We start from the raw sequence: 21,559 nt of genomic DNA on the forward strand, positions 1-21,559 counted from the left end.
GGAAGCAAAGTGATCAGAGACCTAGGTTTCCACAGGATCTGCACTGCCTGAGAGACTACAAACTCAGTCTGAAAAAGCCATTGTGGTGAAGAAACAGAATTTATATTTCATGACAAGATAAGAAGATTTAAACATAAAACTTTTCTCTGTCCCATTGGGCCTCTTCCCTCCCCTTTAGTGTGTATTGTACATCTGCATTAACCAGACCTCCTTAGGAGAGTCTTCCTTCTTAACCTTGTATGGGGCCACGATGACCCACGACCCACTACTCGCTTTGTATGCATAGATCTGGATGGTGTAAGCCGCCAATAATATGTCATCTGACATATATAACCCTTTGTCTCAAAAACTTATATAACCTCTATGGGACTTTGACCTATGAGGGGTGGAACAGTCCTCTGAACTTTCTGATAGACTGTCTCTCATCTTATAATCCTCAGATTGGCTCAAATAAAATTTTCCATTTCTTTCTTAGACTATTGATTAATTTTTTTCATCGACAGTTGCTTTCAAGTTGTAAAATCTTTGGCAGGTATGATACCAAAAACACAAGCAAAAAAAGACAAAAATAGATCAAATGGATTTCATCAAAAGTAAAAACTTCTGTGCTTCAAAGGATGCCATCAAAGAAGTGAAAAAACCCACAGAATGGAAGAAATTATTTGCACATCACATATCTGATAAAGGACTTATATGCAGAATATACAAAGAACTCTTAGACCTTAACAATAAAATGACAAGTAACCCAGCTTAAAAAATGGGCAAGAGATTTGAACAGACATTTCTCCTAAGAAGATACACAAATGGCCAAGAGGAGTATGAAAAGATGCTCAGTATCTCTAGTCATCAGGAAAATGCAAACCAGGACCACAGTGAGATACCACTTCAAGCACATTTTTAAGCACAGTACTGTTATAATCACAAATACAAAAACAAACAAACAAGTGTTATTTAGCAAGGATGCAGAGAAACTGGAACCTTCATACATTGCTCAAGGGACTGTAAAATGGTACAGTGGCTTTGGAAAACTGTTTAGTAGTTCATCAAAAAGTTAAATACAGAGTTACTATTTGACCCAGCAATCTACTCCTATGCATATATTCAGGAGTAATGAAAACACGTGTCCCCACAAAAATTATACATGAATCTTCTTAGCAGCATTATTCACAATAGCCAAAAAGTAGAAACAGCCCATATTTTTATCAACCGATGAACGAATAAACAAAATGTGGTATATTCATGTAGTGAAAGACTATTCAGCCATAAAATGGAACAAACTGCTGATACGTGCAGCAATCTAGATGAACCTTGAAAACAAGTGAAGGTTGCCAGACACAAAAAGTCACATCTTTTTTTATGATTGTGTTTATATAAAATGTCCAGAATAGGCAAAACCATAGAGACAGAAAGTAAATCAGCAGTTGCCAAGGACTTGGAAGACAGGGAGAATGAGGAGCGTCAGCTAAAGGATATGGGACGTCTTCGTGGTGATTAAAATGTTTAGGAATTAGAGATGGTGACAGCTGCAGACCTCTACGAGCACACTAATAACCACGAACTGTATACTGTAAAAGGGTGAACTTTTTATCTCAAAGCTGTTATGAAAAAGTCAGAGGAAAGGATAAAAATAAATGGTATGTGTGTAAAAAACCAACAAACATAAACAACAACCTTGATCCTCTAAGCTTGTTCCAGGAGGGTGCAGGCTGGGAAGCTCAGGCACCGTCTCCAGATGTGGCCAAGGAGGACAATGGACAAGGAGAAAGGAGGACCCCTATGTGTGCTGAGCTGAGCCAGGGGCCACAGAGAAAAAGGAGTTATCTTAGATTTAGAACCAGGGTTTAATCACAAAACTTCCATGAATAATGCCCATTCCGCACAACTCCAGAATTTCTACAGTCAAGTGCCCACTATGCATTTCCCATTTCCCCCCTTTCTAAGTGGAGGCTGTTACTGTGATTAACCAGTCTCGGGTCCACTGTGGTACACACTGTGTGTGGTGGGGACATACTCGTCTTTCTGAGTTCAAAGGTGTCTTAGTTGGGTTCCCTCCAAAGCTGACTTTTGAGATAAGGACCTAGGAACAGGGAGTTTACTGGGGAGATAACCCTAGGAGTGGGGAAAGTCAGACCAGAAAAAGAGAAAAGCCAATGAAGAATACAATGATGAGCAAGTTACTGCTGCAGGAAACAGGGCTCCGGCCTGCCCGGGAACTTACACCAGAACTGTCCCATCCAGTCACGAGGAAGCAAAGCTACTGACCGAATGATCCCTCAGTAGTTGAGGGTTAATTCTGGGGGCACTAAATCCCCCACACTTCTATTCTGTCCACACATGGCTATGCAAGCTTCTAAGATAACAGAGAACGCCCCTGGGCAGATGGGCAGAGAGGTTCTAGAGTTGAGAATCTGACAGCATCCTGGGAACTGCCACGTAGCTGCAGCCAAACTTGGAAGGGGTATAAAAAATGCATCATCAATTTTTGGTTATTGTGGGTCACCAGATTACCGGGAGCCACAACTCGTGCAAATCACCTGCAGGTCCCGATCACTGAGCTGAACGCAGTAAACGGAAAGGACCTTGGGTTGTCTCTGAGGAAAGAAGAGTGAAACAGCGCACTGCAGGAGAGATGGAAACGTGTTCACCAATCTTATTTCCTTTTCTTCCTGACAAACCTAAACCAGATATCCCAGCCTCCCCTGCAGTAAAGTGAGTCTGTGTGACTGAGCTCTGGCCAACAGGATGTGGGCAGCAGCAAGGTACACCATTTCTGCCTCGCCCCTAAAATCTTTCCTTCTTTCCTGCACAACCCTCTACTTTTCTCTTTCCCCACGTAAAGGAGCACCAGGTGTGAAGAGCTCTACGAGGGAAGGAACCAGGGTCCCTGAATGATTCCTGGGCTAGAACAACTCTTCTCCCGCACACATGAGCAAGAATCAACCTTTGACTGTACTAAGTCACTGTGTGCTACAGCAGTCAGAGTAGCCTACTATGAAGCACATCTTTCTACTGAGCCAGACCCTTTGGCTACGCAACAACTATCCCAACCTAAAGAATCAGGCCAGAGAACAGTCTGGATACAACACTCACGTATCAGTTTCTAGATTATCCAACATTTCTAGATTAATAGGGCCTCACTTGAAAACAAAACTGCTTAGCACCCCCGAAAATGGATGAAAAACCCCACAAAAACTATGCAAAATAAAACCACAGATGATATTCTCACAATCTGCTGCATATTTTTTGGTAATCTGAAATGCTAGGTATACACAGCACCCCCTGCTTTCTGACAAGGTCAGTAATGTTGGCAAGTTACCTTTTACCCCTAGGCTGATTCAGTGAGTGGTAGGTTGTGAGCATCTTGAGAACAAAGGCCTTGTCTTTCATCCTTGTGGTGTTAGTAGCTAGCAGAGACCATGTTGCTGCTTAGAGCTCAAGGCATGTTCACTGGGCAAAACAATAAATTGCCATCTTGCTGCTTTTAAATTTTAGACTCTGCTTCTACCTAGGCATGCGAGCATAATTTAGTAGCAGCAAATATGTAATTGCAATGTCAAACTGTCTCCTAAAATGTGTCCCCAGCAAGTAGCGAGGGTATCCTCTATTATTGAAGAATCTGATACCCTGCCCTAGGTGAGATACTACCCTAGTTAAGTTTGAAAAGAACCTAAAAAATAATGAAACATTATCTTTCCCAAATCATTATTCAGTTTAGCATATTACAGACTTGAAGATCATCACCAGGGAAAGCTCCTCTCAAATGACTTCACAAAGCCGCGTGGCATTGGGCTGCCATTTACCAGGTGTGGGGACTCACGTGAACAATTTAAAAAGGTAAATTCAAATACTGATACCCTCTTTTAAGTTCATATTGCATCATTTGCTTCTTGGTTTCCTCTCCTACTTTGCTAAGCAGCCAGGACAAAATGTAAAGGATTAAACTCCCAAACTTTAAAAATATTTTCAGATTTAAGTAGCATAAGCAAGAACAATAAAACTATTGGTCTTTTCAAACATATGGATTCAATAAGACCTATAATTTGTCACTGACACCATAAGTTATACTTTAGTAGACTCTAGACATCCTTAGTAGACATCCTGAGTGTTTTAGCATTTTTCCCCCCATTATGTCTGCCCATAACAAGCTTTTACACCGCAGAAGTCATATTGACTGGTTTCCTCCTAGCCCCTTGTGCATTAGAACAGTGGGTGTATGGCTCACGATACACCCTCACAGGTATATGCCCACCACATGGGTAAACATTAACCTCAAATCTAAAACAGTTTGTGGAATTGGCACAGTTATATGGAACAATTAATTGTGTGGTTCTTACGTTTTAAAAGAATTCTCTGCCTCTGTACAGTGTATATAAAGTCACACACACACACACACACACACACACACACACACACATCCCCTTTGTGAGATTCCCTTCAGTTTGGCGGCCAGCCAGACATTCTGATCCAGTGGTTCACATAATACCCTTAAGGGAGATTATAATTCAAATAAAAATTCCTTCTCAAGTCCAACAGATTTTACTCACTTGAGACATGAGGGAGACAACGAAAGGGAGAGAATAGAAGCAGACATATCCAAGAGTTCCTAAAAATGATGTTGCAAGGTATCAAACGTCTCAAAGAAAATCCTGAAGTGGTCCTAGAGAATGGGCTCCAAACACCTGGACTCAATAGCTCAGTGAAGGACTCTTACTCTAGGGAAAAGAAACCAAAGGAATTAGGGAACAAGAAACAGGTAAAGTGTTTCAAGAGTAAAATTCAGACTATCCTTATTTTATTTTGGTTGGATACATGATTAAGTATTCCCTTTTCATACTTAACTTTTCTTACCTGCTTCCTGATTAGCAACCTGATATGCTTTCTCTCCAGAGACATTTCCTAAGGAGTTCTGCATTTGGTAACGAACTGATACTCTGCATCAAGGTTAACAGGCTTCTAATTAGGGGGAGTGAACATAAGATTCAGGAAACTGTTAGCCAGCAAATTAGATGAGCTAATGTTGGAGGCAGATTCAGCTTTTTCTTAAATTGTAGACTGATCCAGAGTAAGTGCTATGAAACATGGATACATGAGCTAAAAGTGGAACTTGAAGAGTGTTTTCTTTGGTTCCCTCACCAAGCAGATGATAGATGTACACTGGTGACTGAGGGCACATTGCCGGCCCAAGAGCAAGACCAACATGTTCTTGCGTTTTTCAGTAAGTGATATTATAGATATTATGGTAAGGTCAAAATAAAAAATTTTAAAAAGTAAAAGGACACATAATAATAGGTGGTGGCTATGATCTGGGGAGAAACTGTAAGAATTAAAAACTGCAGAGCTTCACCAAGAGTTTACATCTTACTAGCTACATGTGACTAAGTACCATCTTGGAAAACCTTGCCATCTTTCTTGTCTTTTTGAAACCCACTGAGCTTGAGACTTCAAGTAAAGAGTACCTCCTATTTAGATTGACTCACCAGGCTATTCTGTCTAAATTATTGTTTCCTATCACCAACAAATCTACCAGTATTTATAACTGATTGTACCACTTGTTCTTTGGTATATTCCTTAAGTGATTCTTTTGTCCTCCTTATAGTCCTGGCCAGCCACTGGAAGGCCCACCAAGCACGTATCTCTGCAATTCCTTCTATGTAAACTGCCATACATGGACAACTGCACGGACCAGATATTGGAAACTGACCCAAGAGCTGTCAACCCATTAACTGGCCAGAGGCCTCTGAACTGGTCTTGCATAAACCTTCTAATAGGGATGATAATATCTAACTGGGCCTCTCTGCAGGGTATTTGAAATGGACATAAGAAGGAGAGCTGAACTCCTAAAGAGAGCTGAACAAGCTTAAAAGATGCACAAACACACAAATAAATCAAAGACAGAGAAAGTATCTGAGTCACAACAATGGGAGAGCAGGTGTGAAAATGAAAATACTTCTGATGTTAAGGTGGCAATGATGTAATATAGCTGCTAGTTCATATCCACTTTGAACAAAGTCCCAATTCCCTAAATTATGCTCCAGTCACCCCAAAATGCAGCTTTTGCTACCCCACAGACCCTAGCAGGTCTATTTCAGGTAACTTGAGCTAGTCTTATTATAACTTTAAAAAATCTTTACAGTTCTCATCCACCCTGTAGATTCAGTATTTCATCCTGGAGCAGAATCATGTTTTGGCTCAAGGTTCCTAGACAAATGCAAGAACCAGTGATGATGATGGTGATGGTGATGGTGGTGATGATGATGATGATAACAGACAAAAAATATAATAAAAGGTGCTAAGGGGAGGAGTAAAAATGCCAAGAGAATACAAACAAAATTGAAAAGAGCTAAAAGGTCTAAGAAAAAAAGCGGTTGCCATAGAATCTAGGAAAAGAAGATCTAACATACATACAATTAGAATTTCTGAAAAATGAAAACAAAACAAAGAACAGAATATGTGACACTATAATTCAAGAAAAATTTCCAGACAGAAAAGAAGACTCCTACATTTCAAAGGACTCATGGGCATCTTAAAAAAATGATCAAGACTAATCAACTGAGATACAGCCTAGTAAAAGTATTACATCTAAACTGCAAGGAAAAAATAATCCTTCTGGGCCTTCAGGCAAGAAAATCAAATCACCTACATAGCAAAGAATATCAGAATGGCATTTGATTTGTCAATAGCAACATACAAAGAAAGACTACAAGAAAGAAGGTGTAAGGCTAAGTCTTTATATCCAGCCTTGCTGTGTTTCAAGTATCAAAGCTATGAAAAATAGTTTGAAACATGCACAAACTCAGTATAGTGCTCAAGAGCCCCTCCCAAGGAATCTGTTAGAGGATGAGCTTTGTTCAACCAAGAGATGACAGTGATATTCTGGCAAAGGACTGATGATGAGCACTGAATATATTTAATTTTAGATCTAAGATCAAAACAAGGGAAGGTATAAAAGTGGAAGAAGTGCATGTAAACATAAGTGCTATTTGTTCTGACCAAGTATAAATAATATAACCATTTTTAAAGAGTAAAGAGAAGAGAGAAAGAGGAAAATAGAACACGTTCATCATGCACACATGGTTAATGGAGTAAAGTCAGAGGATATTATTTAAAGCTCCCAAGTGAAGACAAAGAGGGCTGCAGGCATCATAAAAGGTAGTTACAGGTAAGCTCTAACTCAGGTGTCATTAAACTACAGCCAGCAGGTCAAATCCAGCTCACCACCTGTTTTTGTAAATAAAGCTTCACTGGAAAACAGTGATACCCATTCATTTACATACTAGCTATGGCTTCTTTTGTTCTGGCTACATCATAGATATATAGATGCAGTCATGCTGTCTACATTAGCAGAGGTGAGTAGTTGCAATAGAGATGACACTGCCCACAAAGTCTAAAATATTTACTATCTTGACCTTTATAGAAAAAAATTGCTAACCCCTAATGCATAAAAAGGCAAACCTTCTTAAATGCTAAACACATAGAAAAAGACACATAGTAAGTTTTTTTAAAAAATGAAACATAAAACCAATAAATGTAAATGTGCTTAACATTAAAAGAAAAAGATTTTCAGGTTACCTATAAAGCAAAGCAAAATAAAATAAAATCAACTCTATGCTGTATACAAGAGAACAAAATGAAATCAAAAGGCTAAACATAAAGGAAGAAGCAAAGATATAATAGGCAAATGTAAATAATATGAAATCAGGAGTTGTGATCTTGATACCAGGCAAGGCAAAATTCAGGCCACAAAGGATTAACACAAAATGCAAATGCTAAAGCCACAGCAACTACCTTCATAAAGCAGAAACTATGAGAGACGCAGAGAAAACTACAGACACACAGTAATAAGGAGACTTTAACAAACCACTCTCAGCCCAAGACACATCAAACAGACAAAAGGTAAGTAAAGATACAGAAGTCCTTCTAAGGTACAGTTTATATGTGTGTGTATGTGTGTTACATTCTGATTGTAGGAAATATAACTTCACAAGCATAGATGGGCCAGTGATGAAACTGTTCTTATATCAGGCCACAAAGGAAAAAAACCTCATTAATTTCCTGAAAGTTGAAATAACACAAACAACATTCTCTGACCACAATGCAGCAAAACCAGAAATTAATGACATCATCAAAAACCAAATGATTTTTAAAAGGTCCTTCTACCTGGAGATTAAAAAACTTGAGAAAGGGGATATACAAACCAAAATTGCATAATTTCTAAAAAACACATGAAAAACATGATAATGAGAACATTACATATAATAATTACAGGATACCACTGAGGCAGTACCAAAGTGCATGTATATTAAACATGCTCTTTTGCATAAGGAAGAGATGCAAACACACAGACACACACACATGTGTTTTTGCTTATTTTTGCAAAACAAACCAAAAAAAGAAACATAAGGAGGATAAATCAGAAACTAGTGAAAAGGTTTATGTGAGGGATAGGAGAAAATAGAATGGAAGGGGTAAGGGTATGATGACTTCTTTGGTGTATAGTTTTGCCTTCTGAAACGTGTTTTACAAATTCAGAAAATAAAATTAAATCAAAAAGATAGAAAAAAGAAAGCTCTAAAAGTGAACACAAACACAGATTTAAAAACTTTTTTCCTCACTGCGTACCAAATCAGTAATACAACCATATTAAAACAAATTAATTCAAATAACTTTTGAAAACACACTCTGACCATATATAACCTTAGTGGACTATATTCTAAATACAAAAAGACCTGCAAAGAAGGAGTTTTTTTCTAGTGCTTGTTATTGGCAATGGTGTTGTAATAATTCTGAAATATTTTGAGACTTAACTGAGTTCATAAACACAAGGAGTCCTGGGAATACCTGTGAATATCTAATTTTGAAGAGTTATAAGTACCTTCTCATCCTGGCCTAAGAGGATATTGGCCAGAAAACTTTTTTTAAAAGTACATAAACGACTGTACAACAATGAATGTACTTAACACTACTGAACCGTATGCTTAAGTTAATATGGTAAATTTCATGCTATGCGGATTTTACCATACAACAGTCACTGAGCGAGCAAATTCACATATATCAATTCTAAATTCTGAAAACAACCCTGGAAGAAGGGTGTTGTTATTTTCATTTCACAGCTGAGTTACTGGGGTTGAGAGATGACAATTCTCTTGCACAAGATCAGAAAGTAGTAAGAGAGACAGGAACTGACTCTAGGTCTCTCTGACCCTACAGCTTATGCTCTTGCCACCCTAACCACATTGACTTTTAAACAAGCATATTCACAATTTAGTTTTATTACTGAAGGAAGGGACATTCACTGCTTTCGTTACTGTTGGGTATTTGTTGTTACTGAGTAGTGATAGTGGCAGTTTTAGGTAATTTTACCGAGAATTCACAAAAAAGAAAATAACTCCAGAGGAAAAGTGTCTGGTCTCTTAGGGGCAACATCAGCCCTTCCTGAGGATTCTTATTTCAGGCCACATCCTCTGTGCAGAAAACACGGAGCCTAATAACTCACAGTGAGAGAGACTCAAATCCAAGATGTATATTTTCAAATAAAATTTAAATTTTTGAACAGTGTAAGAAACATTGAGTCTGGTTGAAATACATTTTCAGTGCAGCAAACGTTAGAAACATTGTGTTCAGAAGCAAAAGCAGCTACAAACAGATGCCCTTAGCATGCAGTGGGCCTGTCACCTGGGGAACAGGCTGGAAGCTGACTGCTCAGTGAGTTCAGAGACTACAGGAAGTCAAGATCTGCTGTAACAGAGTAATTAAAAAGTATCTGCACTAAGTTGATCAAGAAACCCTTTCAAGACGAAGAAATAAAAGGAGCAAACCACTGACTATCATTACATAATAGTACAGTTATGCAAGGTTTAGGAACTCGGTCTTTAAAAATGCATGGTAAAAATAAAATAGTACAAATGTCTTCATGAATCCAGAAACAGTTATGTGGGGTGAGGAATAAATCAGAATGCCACCAACATCCACACCTGAGAGTCAATGGATAAGATTTTGGTTGGATAATAATTTAGAGGAGAACAAAGATCCAGGAATGCAGGAAATTATAGCAATTTTTAAATGAAATGTATATGCTAAAATGCCTTGAAAAGTAAAACTTCTTACATAAATTTAAAGAAGTTGGAAATGAAATATTGGTCGTGATCCATGCCACAGTTCAAAGAGGTATGTACCAAACTCTGACAAAAGAGAAACATCTGAAGAATTGAATATCGAAAAGATTATCATATAAATGTTTACCACAGAAATAACAATAACATCAATGTCTGCTGTGGCCCAATGGTTTAAAAATAAGCCCTTGAGAAAGTTCATTAAATCAAAGCATTCAAAGTGCTTCTCAGGCGAAACATATCATGTATCTGACAGACGGTTTAAAGCAGAAACAATGGAAAAGTGACTGTAAATAGAAGTAGCCAAATAAAGTTCAAATCTCCTGTCTCTCAGCTGAAATCTTCTTTCCCAACAGACAAAAGAAATCCAATCTGAAAATTATTCTTTAAAATTATTTCCTTTGGAAGATGCTGCTCCAATTTTAAAAAAGAGCTTTACTGATGATGAATGTATCACCTCCCCCAGCACTGCTATTCATTTCTGTCTCCTCCCATCCTTATGTGGACTCTGTGAGTCCACCATCAGGGGTCAAAGCTGGGACTGTGACCTTGAACCTGTTCCACATTGTTACTAGTCAGGGAAGAGATGAGTGTAGAAAGTGTTAAGTGTTTGGAAACTTTAGTAGCATTTGACAAGTGGTTTCTTGTCTGTTGATTCTAGAAGTAAAATATATGGATTTACACATACATATATATATATATTTTTTTAAAATTAAGAATTATTGTGGTATAATTTATGAATAGTAAAATTCAACTTTTTAAGGTGTCCCTCTGAAGTCAATCCCTTCTGCTGACCCCCAACCCTTGGCAACCACTTGATCTGATTACCCTTCTTATAATTTTGCTTCTAGAATTTCATATAAATGGAATCATAAACTATGTCCTTTGTGCCTGGCATCTTTCCCTTCACATAGTGCTTTTAAGATTCAACCATTTGTTGTATGTATCAATAGTTTGTTCCTTTATATTGGTAGCAGTATTCCACTGCATGGATGTATTGAAATGTTCTTATCCATTCACCAGCTGATGGATTTCTGGGTTGTTTTCAACCTTGGGTGATTATGAATAAAGCTCACTCCAGCGCCTGCCCCAGCCACAGACCGCTGTTGCTTGTTACTTGGTGTTAGGCTTATTTTGGGGCCAGGCCAGTTCCCGGTCTCCTAGTCTTAGGCAGGTGCTAGGCACCTGCTCTTGAAGTGGACAGACCAGAGCGTTGCAAGGCTTCCTGTCCCTCCCACCAGTGGAAGCTGAACCCTGCCATGTATCTGTGGTGGTTCTTGGGCAGAAGGGGTCTTTCTGTCCCTTTCCCAGTGGTAGAGACCTCTACTTTGTATTGGTTCAGGATTCTGGACCCGAGAGCTTTTCCCAACCTTCCCTTAGGGGATGATGGCTTTTGTTTCTACCCTTTTCCCCAAAGCAGCACCTTTTTACCTGGCTCCTTCCTGAAGAGACCCGTGGAAAATAGTTTGACCGACATGCTATCTCACATTTGGATTTCAGGGAAATAAAAATTTTTTAGTTATTTCTCACTTGCTTCTATGGCAGCCACTACTTCCTCCCATGCTCCATCAGAAGTGAACAGTCTGTGTGCCTCATGTCTCCTAGGAGGGGCTTGTCGCACTTTGGAACTGAGCTCCCCTGATTTCCTTATACACTCAGCTCTCTGATGTGCTCAAGGAAGGTTATGAGTTTTGAGGGCTCCCTGGATTTTTCTCGTTAGGATGAGAGTGACATGCTCTTACAGTTTTCTCTATCAAAAGTGGAAGAAGAACTTCAGCTAGTGTCTTGTATGTCTTTGCTTTTTTATTTCACTAAAAAATTATTTTTATTATATTTTATAAAAATATTTCTCTGTGATGAATTGGAAAAAAAATAAACAAATAAATAAAACTGGCCCTTCACCACAAATAGAGTGAAAAGCACTGTTCCAGTGCATAAAGTAGTTATGGTTGTGACAAGATGGTCCAACCTGTGGGCGTACTGTGCAGCTACAAGAAGATTTCTTTTGGAACTTAAGACATACAGATATAGCACAAAAGTTTCATACTAGTTCACACTTAGCAGAGGGTAAGGCAGTAGGAGTGGTTAATAAAAGACTCTCACTTCCGGGGGAGGGTATAGCTCAGTGGTAGAGCACATGCTTAACATGCACGAGGTCCTGGGTTCAATCTCCAGTACCTCTGTTAAAAATAAATAAAATAAATAAACCTAATTACCCACCCCCACCCCCCACAAAAAATTTTTTTTAAAAAGGAGAGAAAATACCCTCACTTCCAAAGATTTATCCTACAGCCTGTCATACAGCACTGCTAGTTTTCTCCCTTTCTAAATCAGATTCACAGCATTTGTCTTCATTTTCCCTGATGTAGGGGTTAATTACTTGGGAATCTTTCATAATGTCCCAGACAGCCTCTGGAAAAGGCATATTGAAATAAACCATAGATTCTACCAAACAGCAAAGGTGCTGATTGAATGGAGACATAATGAGAAGAGAAAGTAGCCTTGAAGACACTTCATAAACCGTATCTCCAATTTCCCCTGATAAAGAGTACAGAAGCAATAATTATTTTAAAGTACATTCTCCTATCACTCTTTTATTATTGACTTAGCCCTTTGTTGCTCTTCTATCTTCCACAACAAAAGAGTGAACACCTCAAGGATGGTGTTGTATCCACCTCTGTACTTCTCAGTGTCTTGCACAGTGCCTAGCATATGGTGGGCTCTGAATGATTATACATTGAGTGAAATGAATAGATTTGATAATGGTTCTGCCTAGATTTTTCTTGGATCTTTTTCCAATGGGGTATATCTTTCTCTTACTGCCCTTACCACTTTCCTTTTTGATGACTATATATAAATAGATCTCAAAGAATCCTTAGCCACCTGGTGTCTGCCTGGCTCCCAAGTACCCACTACTGTTTGAAGACTCTGCTGGCAGCCCCATCTGCCTGATCAGCTGGCCTCACATCTGTAACAGGAGCCTTAGGGCTGAGATTGTTCTGGCTCTGTTCTTTGCTGGGATGACCTGGCAGCTTGCTTGATGGTCAGCCTTTGTAGCCAGGTAAGCTTCTCATAACCACCGCAGGGCCTGGATGAATGGATTTCTATCTGAACCTGCCTATTTCTCCTCCTCATTGGTCATTTGCAGTCAAGGACTCACATATCTCAACCTCTGAGCCTCCTTGAGTCACAGTAGGTACTTCATCTCATGCTAATATATATTATTATTTCATTTTCCACATGCTGTGATAAGCCTTCCATGAAGATATATAAGGAGAATGCTAATATAAGGAGAATGCCATCAAAAGCAGAAATTACAATTTTTTTCTTTTCGAATCTTTCAAAATTCCTAACATAGTACTACGCCCAGAGTAGATGCACAATTATTGAATGAGAGAATGAGTTGAAGGCTGCACTGAAAGTTCTTTGTAAGTCCCCTCCAAGAATTAAGTCAACTTACATTTATACTTTAGTTTTCCCTTTCTTTTTCTCAACAACTCATTTTCACTTCTTCACATAAGTCCATGAGAAAACTAACATGTGTTGAAGTGTATAAATGATAATCTCTGAGAGGACCAAACATACCTTGCAGTTCAATATGGCTCACATTTTTCCATAACCACATATTAATGAATCTCATTATTCCCATAGATTTTAAAGAAAAGAAACTCTTACCCAGCCTTAGCAACACTTATGGTTTGTTGCTCCATTGCTTCATGGATACTGGTTCTATCATGCTCTTTGAGGCTGTTAAACTCATCGATACAGCAGAGACCTGCATCTGCCAGGACTAACGCCCCAGCCTCCAGGTTCCATTCTCCTGAGTCTTTGACAGCAGTTACCGTCAGACCTAAGACAACAAGCAAGCTAAGTTAGCTTTTACTGTCAAAAGCTTATCTTATAACTATGAAGAAAAAGAAATTCCTGTACTTTAAAGGGAAGGGCATAGAATCAAGGCTTTTATTTCTACCAAGAACAGATAGCATCAGGACTCCAGGTATCCCGTTACTGTAAAGTCTTAGGAGAGTCTATGTTCTGAAAATCTAATATGTGTTATTGAGTATTTTGTGGCAAGCGGAAGCCCCCAGATTTGCTGTCTCTCCTTGGTAGGTGCCCTCACTGAGTGGTCTAAACTTTTAGAAAGAGCAAACAGATCTGCAGACACTTTATGACAACAAGTTCTGAACTAGATTCCGTACTAGATGTTTACAGATAAGAGTCCAAAGACAGACAATAGAAGACATTACAGTCCAGTGATGAAAACGAAACATTTGCGGCCAGTCTCAGTAGAAGGAGACGATCCTCTTCACAAGTTTATCTGATTTTGAGTCATCCTTTAGACCAGTCAATAAAACGGAGTGGTCAAAAGCAAAGGCTTTGGCATCACCTAGACTTGGATTTGAATCTTCGATCTGTCATTCTGGCTGTCATTCTGTAGGCAAGTTTCCCAATACAGGCATACCTTGTTTTATTGAGCTTTGCTTCACTACACTTCACAGATACTGTGTTTTTTGCAAATTGAAGGTTTGTGCCAACCTTGAGTCAAGCAATTCTATTGGTGCCATTTTCCCAACAGCATTTGCTCACTTTGTCTCTGCATCACATTTTGGTAATTCTCTCAATATTTCAAACTTTTTCATTATTATTATATTTGTTACCATGACCAGTGATCGGTGATCTTTGCTGTTACTCTTGTAACTGCAGATATGGTGAGAACACTAAGAAAACAAGAATTAGAAGTGGAGCCTGGGGATGTGACTGAATTGCTACAATTTCATGATAAAACTTTATGAGCAGTTGGGGGGAGGGTATAGCTCAAGTGGTAGAGCACATGCTTAGCATGCACGAGGTCCTGGGCTCAAGCCCCAGTGCCTCCTCTAAAAATAAATAAACCTAGTTACCTGACCCTCAAGATAAAAAATAATTAAGTAATAAAATAATAATAAATAAAATATTTTAAAAAAAGACTTTATGAGTTGCTTCTAAGGAGTGGACAAAAAAAGGTGGTTTCTTGAGATGGAATCTATTCCTGCTGAAGATGCTGTGAAGATTACTAAAACGACAACAAAGGATTTAGAATATTATATAAACTCAGTTGATACAGTAGCAGCAGGATTTGAGAGGACTGACTCCAATTTTAAAAGAAGTTCTACTGTGGGTAAAATGGTATCAAACATCAGTGCAGTCTACAGAGAAATCACTGGTGAAAGAAGAGTCAACTGATGCAGCATCTTCATCACTGTCTTAGGAAACTGACACAGCCACCCCACCCTGTAGCAACCACCACCCTGATCAGCCAGCAGCTGTCAATATCGAGGCAAGACCTTCTACTAGCAAAAAGATTACTACTTACTGAAGGCTCAGATGATGGTTAGCATTTTTTAGCAACAATAAAATACTTTTTAATTAAGGTGTGCATATTGCTTTTTTAGACATAATGTTACTGCACATTTAATAGACTACAGCATGGTGTAAACATAATTTCTATTTGCACTGGGAAACCAAAATATTCATGTGATTCGCTTTATTGCAGTGGTCTGAAACTGAACCTGCAGCATCTGAGGTATGCCTGTATATCCAGGCCTTAGTTTATTTACTTAAAAAAAAAAAAAGGATAAGAATAGAAAATACTTAATAGATTCTTGGATATCCAAGAGAATATTAATAAAGCTCTTTAAAAGGTATATGATACATAATGAGTAATGATAATGAGTACTATTGATAAAAATTAATAAACCTCTGCCTAGACTGATCATTAAGGGGAAAAAATGGAGATACAATTTACAAACATCAAGAATAAAAGAGGGGACGTCACTATAGACCCTAAAGACATTGAATTAATAATAAGAAAATACAATAAACAATTCTAAGTCCTAACTTAGATGAAAGGGTCAATTTTTTTTTTTAATTGGAGTGCAGTCAATTACAATGTGTCAATCTCTGGTATACAGCACAATGTCCTAGTCATGCATATACATACATATATTCATTTTCATATTAAGTTCTTTGAAATATATAAACTGCCAAAGTTTATCTAAAAAGGAATAGATAACTTGCACAATCCTTTATCTACTTTGAAAACTGACTATGTAGTTAAAAATGTAGCAACACAGAAAGCTACAGGCTGAGATGACTTTGTGGTGAATCCACCAAACATTTATGGAAGCAGTAATACCAATTCTACAAAAACTTTTCAAAAACATAGAGAAACAAAGAACACTTCCTAACTCATTTAATGAAAATAGCACTATCATGATACCAAAACCAGATAAAGATACAATAAAAGAAAACTACAGACCAGTATCTCTCCTTAACATAGATGAAAAAAAAAAACCCTTCAAAAGTAAAAGAAAAACAAATGATACATAAAATGATAATAGATCGTAACTAAGTGGGGTTTATCTTGGGAATGCAAGACTAATTCAACATTCAACTGTTAATCACTGCAATTCACCATATCTACAAACTAAGGAAGAAAAATCAAATGACCACCTCAATACATACAGAAAAAACATCTGATAAAATCCAGCAATCATTCATGATTTAAAAACAAAACTCTCAGAAAAGTAGGGAACAAAGGGAATTTCTTCAATCTGATATAGGATATTTACAAAAATCCTACAGCTAACATACTTCATGATACAAGACTGAATCTCCATCTCCACCCTCACCCTCAAGATCAGAACAAGGCAAGGAGATTTGCTCTCATCACCTCTATTCAAAATTATACTGGAGGGTCTAGCCAGTGAAATAAAACAAAGAAAATAAATAAATAACATACATATTGAAAAGGAGAAATTAAAATTGTTTATATTTACAGAAAATATGATTATGTGGAAAATCCCAAATAATTTACAAAAAAGCTACTAAAACTACTAAGTGCAGCAATGTTTCAGGGTGCAAGTTAACACACAAAAATCAAATATATTTCCATAGATTAGGAAAAAACAATTAGAAATTGCAATTTAAAAATAATACATTTATAACAGCACCCCAAAAATATGAAAATACTTGGGTATAAACCTTAAATAAGATGTCTGTGTGTGTGTGCAAAAACTACAGAACACTGATAAAGGAAATCAAAGATGACTTGATCAAATCAAGAGATATTCCATGTTCATGGAATGAACTGAAAACACAGTACTTCTAAGATGTTTCCCCAAACTGCTCTATAGATTTAATGTAAGTCCAAACAAAATCCTGGTGGGATTTCTCTCTCTCTCTTTTTAAGAAATTGACAAGTTGATTCTAAAATTTCTATGGAGAAGCAAAGAAAATAGAAGAGCCAAACCAAAAACAAAGTAAGAGGTCTCACATGATCCAACTTTCAGATTTACTACAAAGCTGCAGTCATCAACCCCGTGTGGTAATGGAGAAAAGATATAGACAAACAGAACAATGGAATAGAACAGAGTCCAAAAATAGGCCCACAAATATATGGTCAAGTGATTTTTTGATAAAAATGCAAAATAATTAGATGGAGAAAGGATCATCTGTTCCACAAATGGTGCTGGAATAACTGGATATCTTTATGCAAAAAAGAAAATCAATCTTGATTCATAACTCACATTTGATATAAAAATTAACTCATAATGCATTAAAGAACTAAATGAAAAATATAAAACTTATAAAAGAAAACATAGGAGAAAAGCTATGTAAGTTATTCTGGTTTCTGGTCCAGCATTTTAGGAACTTAGAAGTTGCCAATCCATCCTAACAAATGAAAACCTAAACAAACCGAAAAATCAAAGAATTGTTCTAAGATCCATCTAAGAAATGGGACCACAGAGCAAACCACTGCCCTCAAAACTGGAAAGACAGAAAGACAGAGAATTACAACTTACCAGAGCAGAAGCCTCCATGGGCACAGTGCTGGGATAGGAAACCCTGAACTGAAATTGACAAATTACTGGAGGCTAAGTGTGGACAACTCTGAGAATGAAAAACTCCTTAGGAACCCAGTCATGGGGTGGGGGCGGCAGGGGGCGGGTACCGATACTTTTGTTGAGTTTTACCTCCAGGAGCTCTAACAGGTTCTCATGTTGAGTATCAGCAATTTGTTTCAATATTGTAAGCAAAGAGATGAAAAGTCTAAGAAAAAAAAAATTTTTTTTAATTCAAGAGATTAACAAAATTATACCTAGGCATATGATATAAACCTTAGAAATCAAAGCTAAAGAAAAAATCTTGAAAAAAGCCCGGGGGAAAAAACACCTTACCTTTTAGAGAAGCAAATGAGAATTATATCCACTTCCCTTCAGAATATTTTAAAACAATCTAAAAAATACATTAAGGTGAGACTAGCATGCAAAAGTGCAGATAAAATCACACTAGGTTCTGCACTGGTTAGATAACATTCAGAGCAGCAGTCAGCAAACTATGATCTGTGGGCAAAATCTGGCCCAACCACCTGCTTTTGTAAAAATAGTTTTTTGGAACATAGTTAGGCTTATAATTTACATATTATCTATGGCTGTTTTCACACTATAACGGCAGAGTCAAGTAGTTGTGACAGACACTGAATGACCCTCAAATATCTAAAATATTTATATCTCACCCTTTATAGAAAAAAGTTGCTGACTCCTGATGCAGAGTATTAATATCTACTTTGAGACTCAAATTTTAAAAGAAATACTAATAAAAAAGAAAGTAAACAAATAATGAAAGGCATGGAAATAATGCCACTTAAAGAATAGTTTATTACATAGGGTATAATTAGCCTGAAATAAAGATTTAGAGAAGAGAAAGTAATTATGATGGATTTAGAGAACTATCCTATGGAAAAGGAATTAGACTAATTTGGGGTGGCTTCAAAAGAAATAACTGAGATCAACATATAGAATTTTACAGGGAACTGCTGGAAACCTTGAGCTGTTTAAAAGGAATGAGCTACTCTGCAAAGTAATGAACTTTTAATCAAAGTAATCTTTAAGCAAAAATGGAAAGTCTATTTGTCAGAGATAGTGTAAAAACATATTCATGAAGTGAGCAGGCGGCTGAACAAAGAGAAGTCAGAAAACACCAAAATGAAAGAAAATGAACGTACCACAACTTATGGGATGCAGCTAAAGCAGTGCTTATAGAGTAACTTGAAGCTATAAAGGTCTATATTAAAAAAGGAGGACGATCTCAAATCAATAATCTATGCTTCTACCTTAAGATGCTGGAAAAAAAAGAAAAGCAAACTAAACCCAAAGCAAGCATAAGGAAGGAAATAATATATATTATAACAAAAATTACTGAAACAGAGAATATAAAAACAATAGAGAAAATTAATGAATCCCAAAAGTGACAAATTTTAGCTACATTAACCAAGCCAAAAAGAGAGAATAAAATTACTAAAACCAGGAATCAAAGATGGGACATTTTCAGTGACTTTAGAGAAATAAAAAGAAGTACAAGGGAACACAACAAAAAACTGTATGTCAACTAATTAGATAACTTGGATGAAATAGATTAATTTCTAAAAAGACACTACCAAAACAGATTCAAGAAGGAAAAGAAAATCTGAACAGATCTCTAATAAGAGACTGAATTGGTAATTTAAAAACTACCCACAAAGAAAAGCCCACACACAGATGGCTTCACTGGTGAATTCTACCAAACATTAGAAGTTGCAGATATGAATTCTTCATGAACTCTTCTTCAGAAGTAGAAGAGGAGGAAACACTTCCTAACTCATTCTGTGAGAATAGTGTTACCCATATACCAAAAATCAAAGACGTTACTAAAGACCAGTATCTCTCATGACTATATATATAAAAATCCTGAACAAAACACTAGCAAACCAAATCCAGCAATATATAAAAAGGATGATACAACCATGACCAAGTGAGATTTATTTCAGGAATCTAAGATTAGTAGTTTAACATCTGGATATCAATTAATGTAATATCCCCATATTCATAGAAGAACAGACAAAAAGCATATGCTCATCTCAATAGCGTCAGGAAAAGCATTTGACAAAATTCAACAACCCTTCATGACAAAACACTCAAACTAGGAACATAAGAGAACTTCCTCACCCTGCTGAAGGACATCTACAGAAAACCCAGAACTAACACCATTCCTGACGAATGACTGGATTTTTTCTTGCTGAGATCAGAAACAAGACAGGGGTGCTCACACTCACTATTCTACTCAACATTGTACTGGACATTCTAGGAGGGGCAATTCCTTCAAAAAATGAAATAGGCAACCAGAAGGGAAAGGGAGAAGTAAAACCATCCCTGTTTGAAGATGACATGATCTTACATATAGAAAATCCTAAAGAATCTATTAAAAATTATGACTAATAAATAAGCTCATCAAAGTTGAAGAATACAAAATCAATTTTTAAAAATCAAGTGTCTGTCTATATATTTGCAATGAAGAATATGAAAATACAATTAAGAACTCAGACATGAAAACGAATGAAATAATGCCATTTCCAGCAACATGGATGGACCTAAAGATTATCATATTAAGTGAAATAAATCAAAGACAAATATCATATGATATCTCTTATATGTGTAATCTAAAAAAAAAAAAGACACAAATGAACTTAAGTTACAAACCAGAAATAGACTCACAGACGCAGAAAACAAACTATGGTTACCGAAGGGGGAAGAGGTGGGGAGTGATAAATTAGGAGTTTGGGGTTAACATATACACATTATTGTATATAAAATAGATAAACAGTAAGGACCTACTGTATAGCATAGGGAACTATATTCAGTAGCTTGTAATAACCTATAATGGAAAAGAATCCAAAAAAGAATATATATATATATATACACACACACACACACACACATATATACATATACACACACATATATATATGTACATGTATGACTGAATCACTTTGCAGTACACCTGAAACTAATACAACATTGTAAATCAACTATACTTCAATAAAAAATAGAAAATAATTCCATTCACAACGGCATCAAAATGAATAAAATACTTAGGAATACATTTAACAAAAGAAGAACATAAAATTTATATTCTGAAAAGTATAGAACATTGTTGAAAGAAATTAAAAATGACAAATAAATGAAAAAACATCCCACATTCACTGACTTTTTTTGCTTGTGCTTTTTATCATCTCTCAAAAACTTCTTGATTCTCCTAATCAAGGGCCAGAATATTAACATCTGTGTTTTCTCCTAAGAGTTTTATACTTTTAGCACCTTACATTTAAGTCTTTGATTCAGTTTGAATTACTTTTTGCATACAGTGTGAACTAGAGGTCTGAATTTATATTTTTGTATGTGGATGTCCAATTTCCCAGCAGAAACTTTTGAAAACACTATTCTTTCCCTAATGAATTGTCTTGCAACCCTTATCAAAAATGAACTGACCATAAATGTATGGGTTTATTTCAGACTATCAATTCTGTTCTGTTGGTCTGTGTCCTTATGCTATTACCACACTGGACTTCATCAAAATTAAAAGCTTTTGTGATG

At 36.9% G+C, this 21,559-nt stretch overlaps 1 protein-coding gene across 4 annotated transcripts in view; it reads right to left on the reverse strand.

The window, feature by feature from the left end:
• MCM9 (minichromosome maintenance 9 homologous recombination repair factor) overlaps nucleotides 1-21,559 on the reverse strand; it is a 99,713-nt gene that overhangs the window by 37,870 nt on the left and 40,284 nt on the right. For 3 of the 4 annotated variants that reach the window (XM_072965787.1, XM_006205702.4, XM_072965788.1), the window contains exon 8: nucleotides 13,785-13,959. The exons of the other annotated variant lie outside the window; for it this stretch is intronic. In XM_072965787.1, the coding sequence (XP_072821888.1) occupies nucleotides 13,785-13,959 (175 nt within the window). The remainder of the gene's footprint in view (nucleotides 1-13,784; nucleotides 13,960-21,559) is intronic. 4 annotated transcript variants of the gene reach the window in all.

Source organism: Vicugna pacos, chromosome 8 (assembly GCF_048564905.1).
Source record: "Vicugna pacos chromosome 8, VicPac4, whole genome shotgun sequence".
Classification (NCBI taxonomy): Eukaryota; Metazoa; Chordata; class Mammalia; order Artiodactyla; family Camelidae; genus Vicugna; species Vicugna pacos.